General features: G+C 53.0%; 1 protein-coding gene across 5 annotated transcripts in view; it reads right to left on the reverse strand.

The window, feature by feature from the left end:
- The window catches only part of SLC12A7 (solute carrier family 12 member 7), a 91,646-nt gene that overhangs the window by 53,717 nt on the left and 23,151 nt on the right, over nt 1-14,778 (reverse strand). For 2 of the 5 annotated variants that reach the window (XM_066243178.1, XM_066243169.1), the window contains exon 1: nt 4,336-4,531. The exons of the other annotated variants lie outside the window; for them this stretch is intronic. In XM_066243178.1, the coding sequence (XP_066099275.1) occupies nt 4,336-4,459 (124 nt within the window). In that variant the 5' untranslated portion in view covers nt 4,460-4,531. Of the gene's footprint in view, nt 1-4,335; nt 4,532-14,778 lie in introns of those variants that run through there. 5 annotated transcript variants of the gene reach the window in all.

Consider the following 14,778-nt stretch of genomic DNA (forward strand, 5'->3'; position numbering starts at 1 on the left):
GAGTGGCCAAGCCCCTCTCTATCCACCACCAGGTACAGTGACACATACACATGCCCACGTGCACACACAGCCTCAGCAGGAGGACTTAACCACCTCCTCACTTGATTTCTAAGAGGGCCTGTCGCTTAAAGATGGTCTGGAACCCCCTGAGCACATGAAAGACACAGGAACACAGGCCACATTCCCAGCACTTGGAGCCTTGCTCCATTCGTTAAGGGTCCAACTACTTTCTGTTCCTTTGCCTTTACAAATAGAGTATCTTTGGCAGCCTCTACAGCCCACCCAGTATGAAATCCCCCTAAAGAACATCCATAAGCGAGCTACCTATAGCAAGTCCCAAGGAGAAAGGCCGAACACAGGATCATGGGGACAGGCTGATGGGACGACTATGCCGCCTGGCCTTCCTGTGTCAGAGTGACGTGTCCCTTCCTTCCTGAAACCCAGTAACGGATGTTGCTCCGTGTCCTTGCTCAGCAGGACAAAACCTGAAGCCACTGTCCCATCCTGCTTTTCTACTGCACTGCTCCCCGAGCTCCACACTCCAAGCCCCTGGAGTTGTGCTCTCGCCATCTTGGTGGCAGCAGCCCTACACTCGATAGAAAACTCACTCAAAACCTGGGGTCATCGCCTCAGAGGTCCCATGACCCCTGAATTGGCCCAACCAATGATCTCCCAGAATGCTACGGGCTACCCACTGACCACTCCAAATGGCCAGCTTGCCACGCGCCACGACAGAGCAAAGGTGACGCTCCCCAGGGCTGCCTGGATCAGCATGTTGGTTTACTCAGGTCCTCTTCATAGCGAGTCCCAAAGAGAAAGGCCGAACACCAGGTCATGAGGAGGAGAGACCCCCCTGGATAACCAACAAGACCTGAGCCAGAGAGAGTGAACTCATAGAAAGAAATTGAAAAAAGCAGAACAGCAACCCAAGGAAGAGGAAGCAGAGTCATGGCCATGGGAAATTCCACGTGAACAGCCTCAGCTGGGGGCAGGAGACATGGGGTAAGTTTCAGGCTCCATGCAACCTCTCAGGGCGGACCTTCCCCCAACTTAGCCACAGAAGCTTGGGGGTGGAACTTCCTTTGGGAGCCGGGGCCTGTGGCTGTGCCTCATTAGGGCCTGCTTGTCGGCCCACTGTGGTCCCACACAGGCTGCCCGTAGCCTCCAGGATTCACCCACTCCTGTAGAGAGGGTCACCAAGAGAGGGGTCAAGCTGGGCTCCCTGAAGTCGGTTAAAAACCCACCATACTCATAGTCAGGAGACAGTATCCTCCTCCTCACTGCTTCCTTTCTAGGAGGTATTTCCACTGAGAAGCAAAGTACTGAGAACACAGGAATACCTAGAAACCTGTCCTTTCCGCTTCCAGACCAGTCTCCATCACAGTGAAATGCAAAATATTGTATAAATATCACGCAAGGGGCCAGGGTATGGTGCCCATCCTCAGGGAGCAGACCAGCCCCCAGGAAAAATGAACCCCAGTCATACCAGAATACCAGGTCCCACCTTTGCTAGAAGGGAGTGGGGAGGTGGGAAGAGCCCTCAAATGGGTCTACAGCAGAAGCTAACACTGACCTTGGCCTTTGCTGCCCACGATGCACCCAGCCAATTTTCACTCACCAGGGGAGCATCTCCTCCAAGGGGGGTCTCCATGAAGCTGTGCTGGGGTGTAGGGCCACTGTCCTCCTGGTCTATAGCGCCAGGCACAGGCCTGCCAGCCAGAAGAGCTGGGGTCAAGGCAGCAGGACTTATTCAAGGTCAACAATCAGCATCCACCATCCACCAGGCTGCCACTTGCCTGGATGCACCAGGGGCTTCTCATGGCAAGTTGGGCCAAGCTTAACACAGCCAAGTCTCCCAGGGAGGCCCTAGCCTGGGCCACAGAGCAGGCCCAGGATGCTATGGGATCCTTCCTGCTCTAAGTGTCACAGACCCACGAGGCCCTCGTACCTCCAGGCCAGATAAACCAGAATTAGGTCTCATGAACCCCTGGGCTGTCATGGAAATGAGAGGTGTGGGACCCCAGGGTAAGGGGTAAGGATGGTGCCTCTTATATCCATGACAGCTCCGACTTCCAAGTATAGAGTCTCCCCAAACTTGCTCCACCACCACCAGGAAAAGCCAGGTGCCTCCCTGGGAGGTTCAAGGGTCACCCAGAGTCAGGAAGAAACTTCAACAGTGTTAGCCACCCTGTGATGGGGCAGACATGGCCGCTGGCCTGGGACCATGCAGTGTAAACCCCCACAGCACTGACTCCAAATGTTGGCCTTTGGAAGTAGCTCCAGCCTGGCTATTCCCAGCCCGTACAGGACCTTCCCCAAAAAGCAGAGCACGTGATGGATTCCCTAGGCTCTCTCCTCATCATGCTGGTAACACAGTGCCCTTCAAACAGCATCTCTAACCCCAGACTGTGGACTGATAGCTTACGTTAAAACTCAAGAGCCCAGCCAGGGAGCCTGAAACACAAAAGCACTGCGACTGCTCAGCACGGACAACCGTCTCTGATGTCTCTTTCTGAAGAAACATGAAGGGCATAGAACACACAACGTCACCTTCCCAGGTCGGTTCTGTGCCAGTTCAGCCAAGTATCTGTTGTAAGTTCAGCTCAAACCGTAAAGGGTTTGTTAACAAGTGAGCACAAAGCCCACACTTGGTACTCCCGAGTCTGAGATCACCCAGCAGATAAAATCTTTGTCCACCTCACAGCAGGAACTGAGGGGAATCAAGGTTTAGAAAGTGAAAGCACTGGGGGGGTGGGGGAGGTTGGGCGCTCAAGACCAGCTGGGCAAGACGCTTGCCCCTTGGCTCACAGGACCAGGACACCACATGAGAGCTACTGAGTGCAGAAGGGACAAGCAAGAAGATAATTATCCGAAGCTTCAAAAACAAGCCACAATGTCTGGAGAAAAAGTGAACACGGTCCCAAGAAGGGACCAACAGGCAGAGAACCAGATACCCAGTAGCGCAGCTGAGGTCTCCTTTGGAAACACAACAGCTGCTGGTGGCCTGACGAGTTCATCCTTGATGCTCAGAGCCAGAACCTCGGGGCAGTGGTGAGGGAAAGGCTGAGCTTCCAGACTCTGCTTTCTTGTTCCACCTGGTCTCAAGCTCCTATGCCAGGGAGCTGCCAGGGAGCAATGTGACCAGTCCCACACCCAGCAGTGAAGCTGGGCAGCTGCCTCTTCCTGAAGGAACGGGACACCTGAGGCAGGGGACAGGATGCTAATGACCAGTGATACAACAGCGCATCAGGACTAGCTTTCCAGCAGGCTCCTAATGGTGTCCCCAGGAGGGCCTGGCCTTTCCTGCCAGGGCAGTGAGCACTTAGCACCTGCGGCCTCCACTGACCTCACCCTCTTTACCTAAGTGTCTAGAGCAGGGAGCCTTCTCCCAAGGCTGCTGGGGGAGGGGGGGGTCACAGGCAAAGGCCCCATCTGTGGGTGCTAGACTAGATCCTCTCATTTCCCCCAGTTTCTAGAGGGGAGCTGAAAGTAGGCATGAAGCTGCTCACTGGGGGAACTCACCCTCCCCTACAGGAACCCTGGCTTGGGGGGCCCCCACAAGAGAAAGTGAAAGTGCTACAGACCTGGGACTCCAGAACAAAGAGGGCCAGCGAAACCCTCAGCCTGAGCACAACTGGGGGGCTCCCCCAGCCACACCAGGAACCTGCTGTCCCTCCTGCTGATGATACACGGACTGAGCACACAGAACTGGGACCTCATAAGTCTTATCCTACTGGTGGCCCTTAGCCCCGCCGCCTGGGGACCAAAGGCCTGAGGAAGCAGGAAGGCGCTACTGCGGGTGAACCACCCACTGCGGCTCCCGAACCCCACCTGACCCCACCCCACCCCATCCGGCACAGCCAGGCTGGCACAGCCAGACCAGGGGTTCTCACGAGAGGCCCCTCCCCCGCTTCTATGGTTACCCCGGGGCGTCTCCCACCTCCCACACTTCTCCACTGCCCCACCCCGAGTGCGAGAAAGAAGGTGCTTCCTGGGCCCCGGGTTGGAGGGAGGGTTAGGGGGGAGTAGCAGAGGGGAACCCACAGCCCTGGAAGCGCTGGGCACGGCAGGAATCCTTCACCCAGCGCCCCCCAGAGGCTAAGCTTGGTGGGGGGCTCTGCAGGCAGGAGGGGGGCGGGACGGGGTGGGGGTGAAGGTAAGGGAACCTCAGGAGTAGTCAGAGTGAAAGAACTGCTGGGGGCCCTAGAAAAGGGGAGGCAAGGGTGAAATGCAGTCCCACATCCCTTCCTCCAGTCCCCTCCAGTCCCGGACCGCCTCCACCCCGGCGCAGCCCGGCTCCGCCTTTGTCCGGTGGACAGGTGCGGCCGCGCTCACCCGGCCTCGAGCAGTCGGGTTCATGGTCCTCGGGGGCGCCCGGCACCTCGGTCTGCTCTGCCGCCTCTTCCTGGTCATCGTCCCCCCGCGCTTCCACGGGCACCACAGTAAAGTTAGTGGGCATGGTGCTTCGGCACTGCGCGCTCAAGGCCACACCGCGCGCTCCAGCCGCTCCGCTCCGCCTGCTCCCGCCGACGCGCCGCGGGACTTGGGCGCAGGGGCGGGGTCCGCGCGGACCGCCCCCGACCCGCCCCCCGGCCCGGTCCACGCCCCGCCCCGGACAACCACGTGACCTCACCTGCGGTCTCCAAAGCCCCGGGAAAAGTTTGCGCGGGGCGGATCGGGGTGCCATCATCCAAGCTCCCTCTCACAGCCTTTGCCCTAGACTGCGGGTCTCCCCGGCTGGTGACTCCGTCCCTGCACTCCCTCCTTGCCTGCCCTCAGCAGAGCTGGCCCCTGCCCGCACTGTCCCCGCCCCCCCAGCAGGCCCCTGCCCACTGACCCCAACAGCCCGCAGAGCAGTTCCAGTACACTGTCGGGTTCCCTCGCGAAACAGAAGTGCCCACACATCAGACTGAGCTGGAATCTGGTCTCCCCTCCCCCTCCTTTCCTGGCTGGAGCTCACCCAGCGCGTGGGAAGGGGTTTCTCTCAGAAATGAGCCACGGTTGGCAGAGGGGCTGTTCAGGGGACTTGGTCCACAAGGGACTTAATCTCGTACACAAAAGTCACTAAGGCTCTGCGACAGGACCCCAGGCTCATCCCTGCATGCTCGGGGGAGCCCGCCCTTCCCCCACCCCTCCGCCACAGGGAAGGGAAGCCTGCAAAGGAGTGCTGGTAAGGCGTGGCCAGGAAGACGCTGCAGGCACTGTCCTGATGGCCTTGTATCTTACAGCTGCCGGTCACTTTCTTAACCAATGAGGACACATAGAAATAGGACAACAACCCAATGACCATTGAAGAAAAGTTAGTCCTGAAAGTTATGGAATCTAGATGCAATGAGTCACCCCAAACACTTTTACACCCATAACGAAGAAATACAGGTGGTAAAGACAAAGGCAGTCACAACATATTGAAACAGAATGATCAGAATGGTCTGATCCTGTTTGGAAAGTGTGTGTATGTTTCTGCAGGCCCAGCAGACAGTGGAGACCAGGTTATCTCTGGGCTGTGGAGGCTCTGCTTTCTCCCTGCATTGTATTTCCGTTATAACCAAACAACATAAAACCAAATTCAGAAAAGCCATTTCTAATAAGAGACAGGAGAGATAAGGATGGCCCAGGTTTCCAGGTTTCTGTCTCAGGCTCCTGGCAGAAGCTGGAGGCCTGAAGTCACCCAGGTGTGTGCACTCAGGAGGCCTGGCACCCACCCTGGGGAAGGAACCTCTTCCCTGTACTGCCCCCCCCCACACACACACACACATACACACACAGAAAGAGGAAAAGATCTCCACCTGCTGTTTCACCTTCTACAGGGAGAAAGCAGGGGAGGGGAAGGGCAGAAAAGAGGGGACGGGAAGGGGAGAAAGGAAGGGGTAAGAGGGTAGCCCATTACCTGAAGCTAGTTATTATTTTTAGAACAGTAAGTGTACCAAGGTCTTCCTGGCAGCATGGGGGTGTGTGAGGGCCACAGGGACATAAGCCTAAAGTAGAGGGAGTATTTCTAGAGCCTTTTGTTTGTTTGTTTTAGCAGAGAGAGAGAGACAGACAGACAGACAAGAAGGGAGAGATGAGAAACATCAACTTGTGGCACTTTAGTTGTTCATTGATTGCTTTCTCATATGTGCCTTGAGGGAGGGCTCCAGCTGAGCCAGTGACCCCTTGCTCAAGCCAGCAGCTTTGGGCTCAAGCCAGTGACCTCTGGGCTCAAGCCAGTGACCTCTGGGCTCAAGCCAGCGACCTTTGAGCTCAAGCCAGCAACCATGGGGTTATGTCTATGATTAGTCACTCAAGAAGCGACTCCACGCTCAAGCTGGTGAGCCTGTGCTCAAGGCGATGAGCCCACGCTCAAGCCAGTAACCTCGGAGTTTTGAACCTGGGTCCTCAGCATCCCAGGTCAACGCTCCATCCACTGTGCCACTGCCTGGTCAGCGGGTGAGAAGAATTATCATAGAGGTCTGTACAGGACCAGGGTGCTCTCCTAAGACCCCAGGTCTGTCCCACCTGCAGTGGCTGAGAAAAGGGGTTGTTGCAGTCAGGGACAGCAGCTGTCCCCTGCGCTGCCCCAGTAGACAGAAGGGGTTCCAAAAGTGGGCCTCTCCATCCTTGGCACCATCCCTATAACCCGGCTTCTGTGCCCGTCCTGCTACTCAGAAGCCTTGTATTGGCCCTGGGGACACATCTTCCTCACTGAGTTGGAGCAGGGTGGGGCAGGCTGCCTGCCCTAAGGACCTAACTGGTTCTGGGATTCAGCAAAATAATGTCCTAGATCCTGAAATACGTCACTGTCACCTGAGAATGCACGAACAAAAACCACAGACTGGCCAAGTGAAAGGAACTAAGGAGACCCACGGGATGGGAAGAGAGGGGAAGTTGGGAAGGCAGTGTGGAGCTACCAGCACACGAGGGTCCTCACACTGTTCTTCTATTTTCTGTCGATTTGAAAGTTTTCAAAATAAAATCATTTCAGAAGTCTAGGTGAAACCTTCTTGCTTTAAAGTGACAAATGGCTAAATTGAAAACACCAGTGGTCACAACCTCAGTGCTCCTAGTGAGTTATCCTGATGTCCTGCTGCCAGCTGGCCTTGCTCTACACTCTGTCCCCAGCTCAGGACATCCCAGTATCTGGTGGCTGAATGTCTCAAGCTGCCCACACTGCCCTTTGCCTCCAGGAGTGGGGTACAGGGAGGTACAGGGAGAAGCTCCTTCAAGACAGGAAGGTGGGGTCCCAACCAAAAGAGCTCTTGAAGACCTCATGGGGCTTTATTTTATACAAGCAAAGTAAGAAGTGTTACAAGAACACAGAAGTTAGAACTCCAGGGGTTTTAGATCCTTTAATGGGCAGAGATCCAGCCTTAGGTCACACTCCTCTGGGACGCCCTCAGTGGCTGGCTGTGGATCTCCATCCTCTCATTTTCTGAGACTCTGAGGCTTGGTAGCACGTGCATGGATTGCCATCCCTCCGGCTGTTACTCCTCTGATGCTGTGGAGCTCCTGCACACACATGCTATGAATGCTTAAAATTACAGGGCAAACTAAGGCTTAAAGGGGGCCTGGTGCAGAGATGGCAGCGGCCCAAACACTATTTTGCCCTCCAGCCCTTGTTCTGGTTCCACAAGTAACTTCTTTTCAAGTAAATCTTGGGTAAATGTTTGCTATTAGCTTCTAAAAAGCTGTGCCAGAATCCAGGCTTTTGAGTTGAAGCCTAGGACTGATGCATGGTCCTTGGAATTGGCACAGTCCCCACTAGTGTACAGGAAGAGGAGGAAGAGAGAGCAGACCAGACCCAGCCCAATTCTCAAGTTCTCGGCAACAGCAATGCATCCTGAACCAACCGTAGTAATGCCCTGGACATGTTCGAGGAAGTCACTGTGAGCCCAGACAGCTGGCTCTGAAAAACTCAAATGTGAGGCCAAATCCAGCTATTCTTGGGCAAGAAAGGTCTCGGGAGTCATCCCACTAGGGAACCATGCTGAGTCCATGAAGAAGAAAATCCCTGGCCCAGGGTTCATCCAGAAATGTCTTGGTCAGATCTACCCCTGTAGTCTTGAAAATGGAGAAAACCCAAGAACTGCCCTCATAATAAATGAAACTAACCCCTGAGGACATTGCAGTTTGGGGGGCTTCTCTCCAGGGAGGGAAGGAAGTGGATTCGCCTTGCCTGGTTGACTAAAAAGGCAGAGTTGGTGGGTCTGGCTCAGCCCCTATTTGGGGCCCTCAGGATCTGCAGGGCAGGGAGAGGAGGACCCAGCACCCTTACCTATAGACAGAAAGCCTTACCTCCCTGGCAGCCCACAGCCTCGGGGCATCACAAGCACCCACTGTTTTAATTTAAAAGAAAGTAAGTTGCCTGCACAGCTGTCAGTGATAAGCACACCAGACATTCTCCCCAGCTGGAATGTTCCAAGGACTCAGAGAGGGAGGAGTGTAGCAGCATTCTGTAATTGGTCCTGAAAGGAGGGTCTGCCTCATTTCTGCGAAAGCAAAGTCTAATCAGTGAAAATTCAGTCTATGAAATACCAATCGTTCTTCTTGACATGAGACAACACATGTAGTAGTTAAAGGCATTTTGTGGAAGCTCTAAGAATGCACTCCCCAATCAGTATGCCATTTTATGTTTCACCAGTGGAGACGAGAGACCCACCATTGCAATATTATTAGCAGCGTTTGTTTTTGTTTTTTTCTTAAGATTTTATTTATTCATTTTAGAGAGGAGAGAGAAAAAGAATAAAGGGAGAAGATGGGGAGGAACAGGAAGCATCAACTCCCATATGTGCCTTGACTAGGCAAGCCCAGAGTTTCGAACCAGTGACCTCAGCATTCCAGGTCAACACTTTATCCACTGCGTCACCACAGGCCAGGCCCGGCAGCGTTTTTAAAGCCTCCAACGAGGAACCTGAGGGCAAAGGCTAGATCCACAAGTGCTGCTGCCTTCTTCCCAAACTCCCTCTTGTGGGGGGGGGGGGGGCTCACAGAGCATGGATGCCCAGGGCCCTTAACCCATCAACCAGCATGGCACAGGTGGGGGACCCTGCTGCCTCCCCCAATCCTCACTGTACCCTCAAGGGCCCCAAAGGGTCGCTGGCTCCGAGGAAAGGCTGGGAGCAAGCACACATCTCTGCCCTAGCTGCAGCACGACCCTCTGTCCATTCCTATCTCAGTCCAGGTACCACACTGTCATCTCACCCACAGCAAATGTCCCCAGGCCAGGTGGGCCAGTGACCTGGCCTCAGCCCCTCCTGAAGGTACAGGGTCCCAGGGCAGGTGACAAGAATAAGCAGTAACTGTCAGGGCCACGGGGCTTCCTGGAGTGAACCTGGCCCACGCTGCCCTCCCTCTGCCATCTCTGTGCCAGCCCCTCTCCCCCAGGCTCTCACCCACGCGCCTGAGCCCAGGACCGAGATGGCATGGCAGGGGTCTCTCTGGAAGGCTGTGTTTCAGGGTGCAGGTCAGGAACACACCCCATTCCTCTGGACTTTCCCCAGGGTTCCAGGAAATGGGCCAGCCCTGGGCTGTCCTGTGCCAGTGGTGGGGACAGGAGCATCCAGCTTTGAGCTTTGGTACCTTTCAGGCCCAACTGTTCCCCTCTGCTGCTCCATCTCTCTCCAAAATCCAGTCACACTGGCTGAACACACACTCACACTGTTCCCTGTTGTTCAGTCCTTCTGAGGTCATCAGATGTGACTTTCTCAGACTCCACTGTAGGTTACTGGTGTCAACTTGGACCTTTCTGCTGCTGGGGTACTGGCTGAGTCACCTGTTTCACCCCCCAGAATGTCACGGATCTCTCCTGGGGCTAAGGTGAGCCTGGCCCACCTGGCAGGCTCACAGGACACCTGTGAGGCCACCCCCTGGGCTGGGCCTGGACATGAGGCATAGCCCTTGGCGACACCCCAACCTTGCGGAAGCACTGCCTATCATAGGAGGCTGCAGAACATAGACTTACACCACAAACAATGGCTGCTGAATTTCCTTCGTGGCCTGAAACGCATTTTTCATGAAAGAGAAACTGACAAAATGGTCATCCTTAAGGTCCGATATTTCTGTTCCTCAAAAGATGCCATAAAGAGAGCAGGCCCCCATGTGCCTGTCATCCTTGCACCCAACCCAGGCCTGCACCTGGAGTCCATAAAGACAGCCTACAGACGAAAAGCCAAAGCCTAGGAAAAAGAGTGAAGATGTGAACAGATGCTCCACAGAAGAACGGAACCAGCAGCCGTGTGTGGTGGACACAGAACCACACGAACCACACCAAAAGCAGGGAGCAATGGGCCCCCTACACCCTGCGCCATCCCCTACACAGCTGGGTGTGTAAAATGTGCAACCACCTTGGTAACTGTTTTGGCAGTAACCTGGGAAATTACACACCCATCTCTTTCAGGACCCAGCAATTCCAGTTCTACTCCCAACAAAAAATATACAGGCAGCGAAGACGCACACATAAGGACAGCCGCAGACAGGCACAGGGATGGTCACAGCAGCTTCTTCGTGTCAGTTGGGCTGGGAACAGCTCACATACCCATCAACACTGCTGGGCAGACAGATGGACGTGTATGTCCAGTGGAATTGCTCATGGCGGTAAGAGGGACGAGCAGTGGCCGTACACTCCATCTCACAGTCCTGTGGAGGGGGCTGTGTGAGCCTGTCTACCTCAAGCTCAGGGCAGGCAGAAAGCATGGTAGCTCCATGGCAGCAGGAGGGCAAATCTGGGGCATGACGGGCCCTGCTTTGACCTGAATGGGGGTGGCATGGCACAGGACTCACCAGGTATAGACTCATGTGCTCCATTGGTGGCTGGCCACTCCTCACAAGATAAAGAAGTGGTGAGGAGTCTCTGAGACGTCACAGCATGTTATGAAAGGGAAGCAGTGCCTGAGCCTAACCCTCCACGTGTGTGCGCCTCCACTGGTCCCTGAATTGCCACCCGAATCTCTCATTTTCCTGACAGCAGGAGACCTGGGTCTGTTTCTATCACATCCTTCTGTCAACAAGGAAAAGACAAGCTAGCAAATATTTGTTAAATCACAAAGCCATCTAGGCAGAAAAGAACTCTGTCAGGCCTGCAGTTCCCAACAAAGGCACCTGGGGCAGAGGCCTGCAGCGTGCATGTGGAATCCCACTGTCACTCCCAGACACAGGGTACTGGCCCTGTCAGGGGCCTGTGCTGGGGGTTACAGAGGAGCCAGAGCATCTCCGTGTTCTCTCCAGTAGTTCACAGTCTCACTGGGCAGCATGGTGCCAACGTCCAAGGCCCTGTGTGCTGATCTCCCCATCCCGGGAGAGATGAATCATCCCCAAGGCCTCTCGGGAGCACTGTCACTAATAGTCAGCATGGCAGGCACTACTTTGAGTCTTTATGTGCAGAACCGCAACCACCTTAGCACAATAACGATGCCCACCTGTGGGCCCAAACAGGCTAAATAACTTCCCAGACATCACACAGCCAGCAAGTGGGGGGGCTGAAACTAGGACAGACAATCTAAGAGCTGGGTGTCTCCAGACCCTGGGAGGCTGAGTGGAGGGGCCAGGACAGAACTGTGCCTTTCTTGAGAGGCGAGCCCATTGCCTGTCCAAACCTCACCCAAGACCCGCGGGGTAAGCTCTGGATGAACGTCCGTGGGCTGTCCTTAGGAGTTGGTGCAGGCTTTCCTACGAGGGCCACCCCCAGCTGTCCTGTCATCCTGTGGCCAGCCGGCAGTGGTGCTCCCGCCAAGTGTCAGAATCTCGACCCATGTGGTCAGTGGGGATGCAAGCACCTCCTGGGGAGGTGGTGTCTTGGCCATCCCCTGCCATGCCACCGGTGTGTGGGGCATGGCCCTGGGGTCGCTGCTGCTGCAGGGCCTGGTGCCATCTAGCCCTCTTGCCTTCCTCAACGCCAACCTTAGAAACCTATCAAAACTGTTTACTAGTTTTGACTTTTCTTTCCCTCTTAAAAAAATTAATTTTGTTTGTGGTAAAATATCCATGACATTGAATTAGCCTTATAACCATGTTTCAGTGTACAACCCGGTGCATGAAGCACACTCGCTTGTACAGTAATTAAACAAGGAGGTCATCTCATGCAGGCAAAATGGAACCTCAGCCAGACGCAGAACCCTGGATCCGAGGAAACGGAACCTCAGAGCAGCCACCACAGGCTCCAGCGAGGATTTCCCAACTGCTTCAGCGGAGGCCAACCAACAAGTTTCCTTCTTTGCCCCCACATCTTTGTAAAACCTTCTCCTTCTCGCTCCTGTTGGAAGAGCACTCCCAACCACTCCCACCCCATTGGAATGGGTATTTGCTCAGATAGGTTCCTTGTTTTTCTGTTTGTTTGTTTGTTTTAGAGAGAGTTAGGGAGAGGGAGAGACAGGGACATAATGAAGCTGCTCCTATATGTACCCTGACTGGAGAATCCAAATGCAACCTCCACAACCCAGGACAATGCTCCAACCACCCAATGGATTATCCAGCCAGCGCTTCAGATAAGACTCTTAAAAAATTTAATGTGCCTTTTAGCATGTCTTGTGCAACCATCACCACTTCCATCTCCAGAACTCTTCATCTTGCAAAACTGGAACTTTGTCCCCATTAAACAGTAGCTTCTCATTCCCCAGCCCCTGGCAAACATCATTCTACTTTCTGTCTCTATGAATGTGACTCCTGTAGAGACCTCAAGCAAGTGGAATTCTACAGTGTCTGTCCTTTGTGACTGGTTTCTTTCACTCAGCCTAACGTCCTCAAGGTTCACGTGTGTTGTAACCTTTGTCAGAATTTCCTTCCATTTTAAGACTAATATTCCACTGCATGAAGAAACCACATTTTGTTTATCCATTCATTCACCAATGGACAATTGAGTTACTTCCACCTTTTGTTGTGAATGTTTGCTTTACTAAATGATTTTCCCCTGTATAGAGTGATGAGGAACAATTTGTCACCATTTTTGTAAAGAATCACACACACGTGCAAACAGGTACACACACACACGCATGCACTCATACACAGGCATGCTTCTCTTGGAGGGAACAGAGGACATCTCAGTGGGGACTAGGAGTGGGCAGAGGGAAAGGAGACAAAGTTTCTGTTGTACGCTTCTCTGTACCTTTTACATTTCATAGCTTGTGCCAGCGTTACTGAGACAAAAATACTTTACCATCATTTAAATTAAGCAGCTGCTGAGCCTGGAGATAAGCAGGTCACATTCTGGTGCCCAGGGCAGTGATTTCTATCCTATTATTACCCACAGCCCAGATAAGGTGACCAACGGCCTGTCCCAAGGTCACACTAATGTATCCTGACAAATCAGGACGTGCCCATGACAGGCTTGGAACTGAGCTTAGCCGTGAGCTGAGTGAGCCCCCCGTGCGAGTGCCTGAGGGACACACATATGTTTGTTAGCCATGGCCTGGAATCCTGCGGAGGCTACAGGGTCACAGACTCCGCTGTAGTCGATTGTGCCAAACATTTTCCAAACTGGCTGAGCCATCACTTCAAGTTTTAAACTTGAGACTCTGCTTGGTCAAATGAACCAAAAGCCACCTCTTTTTCTTGACTCTCTTTTATCCTATTAAGACGAGAGAGAAAGGAAAGTTTGATTAACAGCTTCTGAGTTAGATAACTACCTCTTCCTTTAATTACCTCATTCAAACCTTACATACTTGGCTTGAATCACAGGAGAGCAGACTCAGGTGCTATTAAGATTCACTGCGATCTACGGAGAACTACCTTCTGTAAATGCTGCAAGTCGTTGATCTCTATTTTCCTGGGGTATATTTTTTAAAAATAAACTTTGATTGCCATGGAAGTCTACAGAGGGGACATGCCTCACAACTCTGTCAATGTAAGAAAGACATCTAAACCTGTAGAGAATTTTTATAAGAGTAAATTGGACCCAAATTGACAAGATATGCCAGAGAATAAGGTCTCAAATGCTCCAGAGAAACAACAGTTGTAGCTCCCTTTACAAATTTAAAATTAAGGATGGACTGGACCTTAAGGAAGATCATCTGAAGGTGGGAGAAAGCAAGGCGGGGACGGAATTACAGGATAGTTAGTAAGGCTGCGTGCTTTCCTGAGGGTGATTATTTCAAAGGTGTGTTAACCTAGAGGTATAGAAACAATGCACAAAAAGATAAACCTTTTACTAAAAAGTTGTATGCCTAGAGTATGACTAACATGACCTACCCAGTTAGGAATTTATGATCAGGTCACCCCTATGAGGTTACTTTTCGTTGGACCTTTTTTTCATTCACAACTCAAAACCCAGTAAACAGCCCCATCCTTCAGAAACGAACGTCACAGGCCCAAAACATGTAGTACAAAGGTGTGACAAGCACAGAGGAAAAGAAACAGAAAGAGGATCGATTGAGACTGCCTGATTGCTGTGCTCTGTTCTTCAGGAGAAAAGGGATGCACTTAAAAACCTGTAACAGAAAGATTTGCAACTTTGGCTTGGGGCCAGGAGTGCCTGTGGCAGGTGGTCACAGAAAAGACAGTGGATGATCTCTTCATGTGCGCAGGGAAAATGACTGCCAGCCTGGATTTTCCACACCAGCAAATCAGTTATTAAAAACAGCAAAGGTGCCTGACCTGTGGTGGTGGAGTGGATCAAGTGTTGATCTAGCACGCTGAGGTCACAGGCCCGAAACCCAGGGCTTGCCTGGTGAAGGCACATAAGGGAGTTGATGGTTCCTCCCTTCCCCCCTTTTCCCTCTCTCTCTCTCTTTCTTTCTCTCTCCTCTCTCTTTCCCTCTGCTCCTAAAATGAATAAATAAAATCTTTTTAAAAAAACAAACAAAGGCAAAATAA

This window comes from Saccopteryx bilineata, chromosome 1, assembly GCF_036850765.1.
Source record: "Saccopteryx bilineata isolate mSacBil1 chromosome 1, mSacBil1_pri_phased_curated, whole genome shotgun sequence".
Lineage (NCBI taxonomy): Eukaryota > Metazoa > Chordata > Mammalia > Chiroptera > Emballonuridae > Saccopteryx > Saccopteryx bilineata.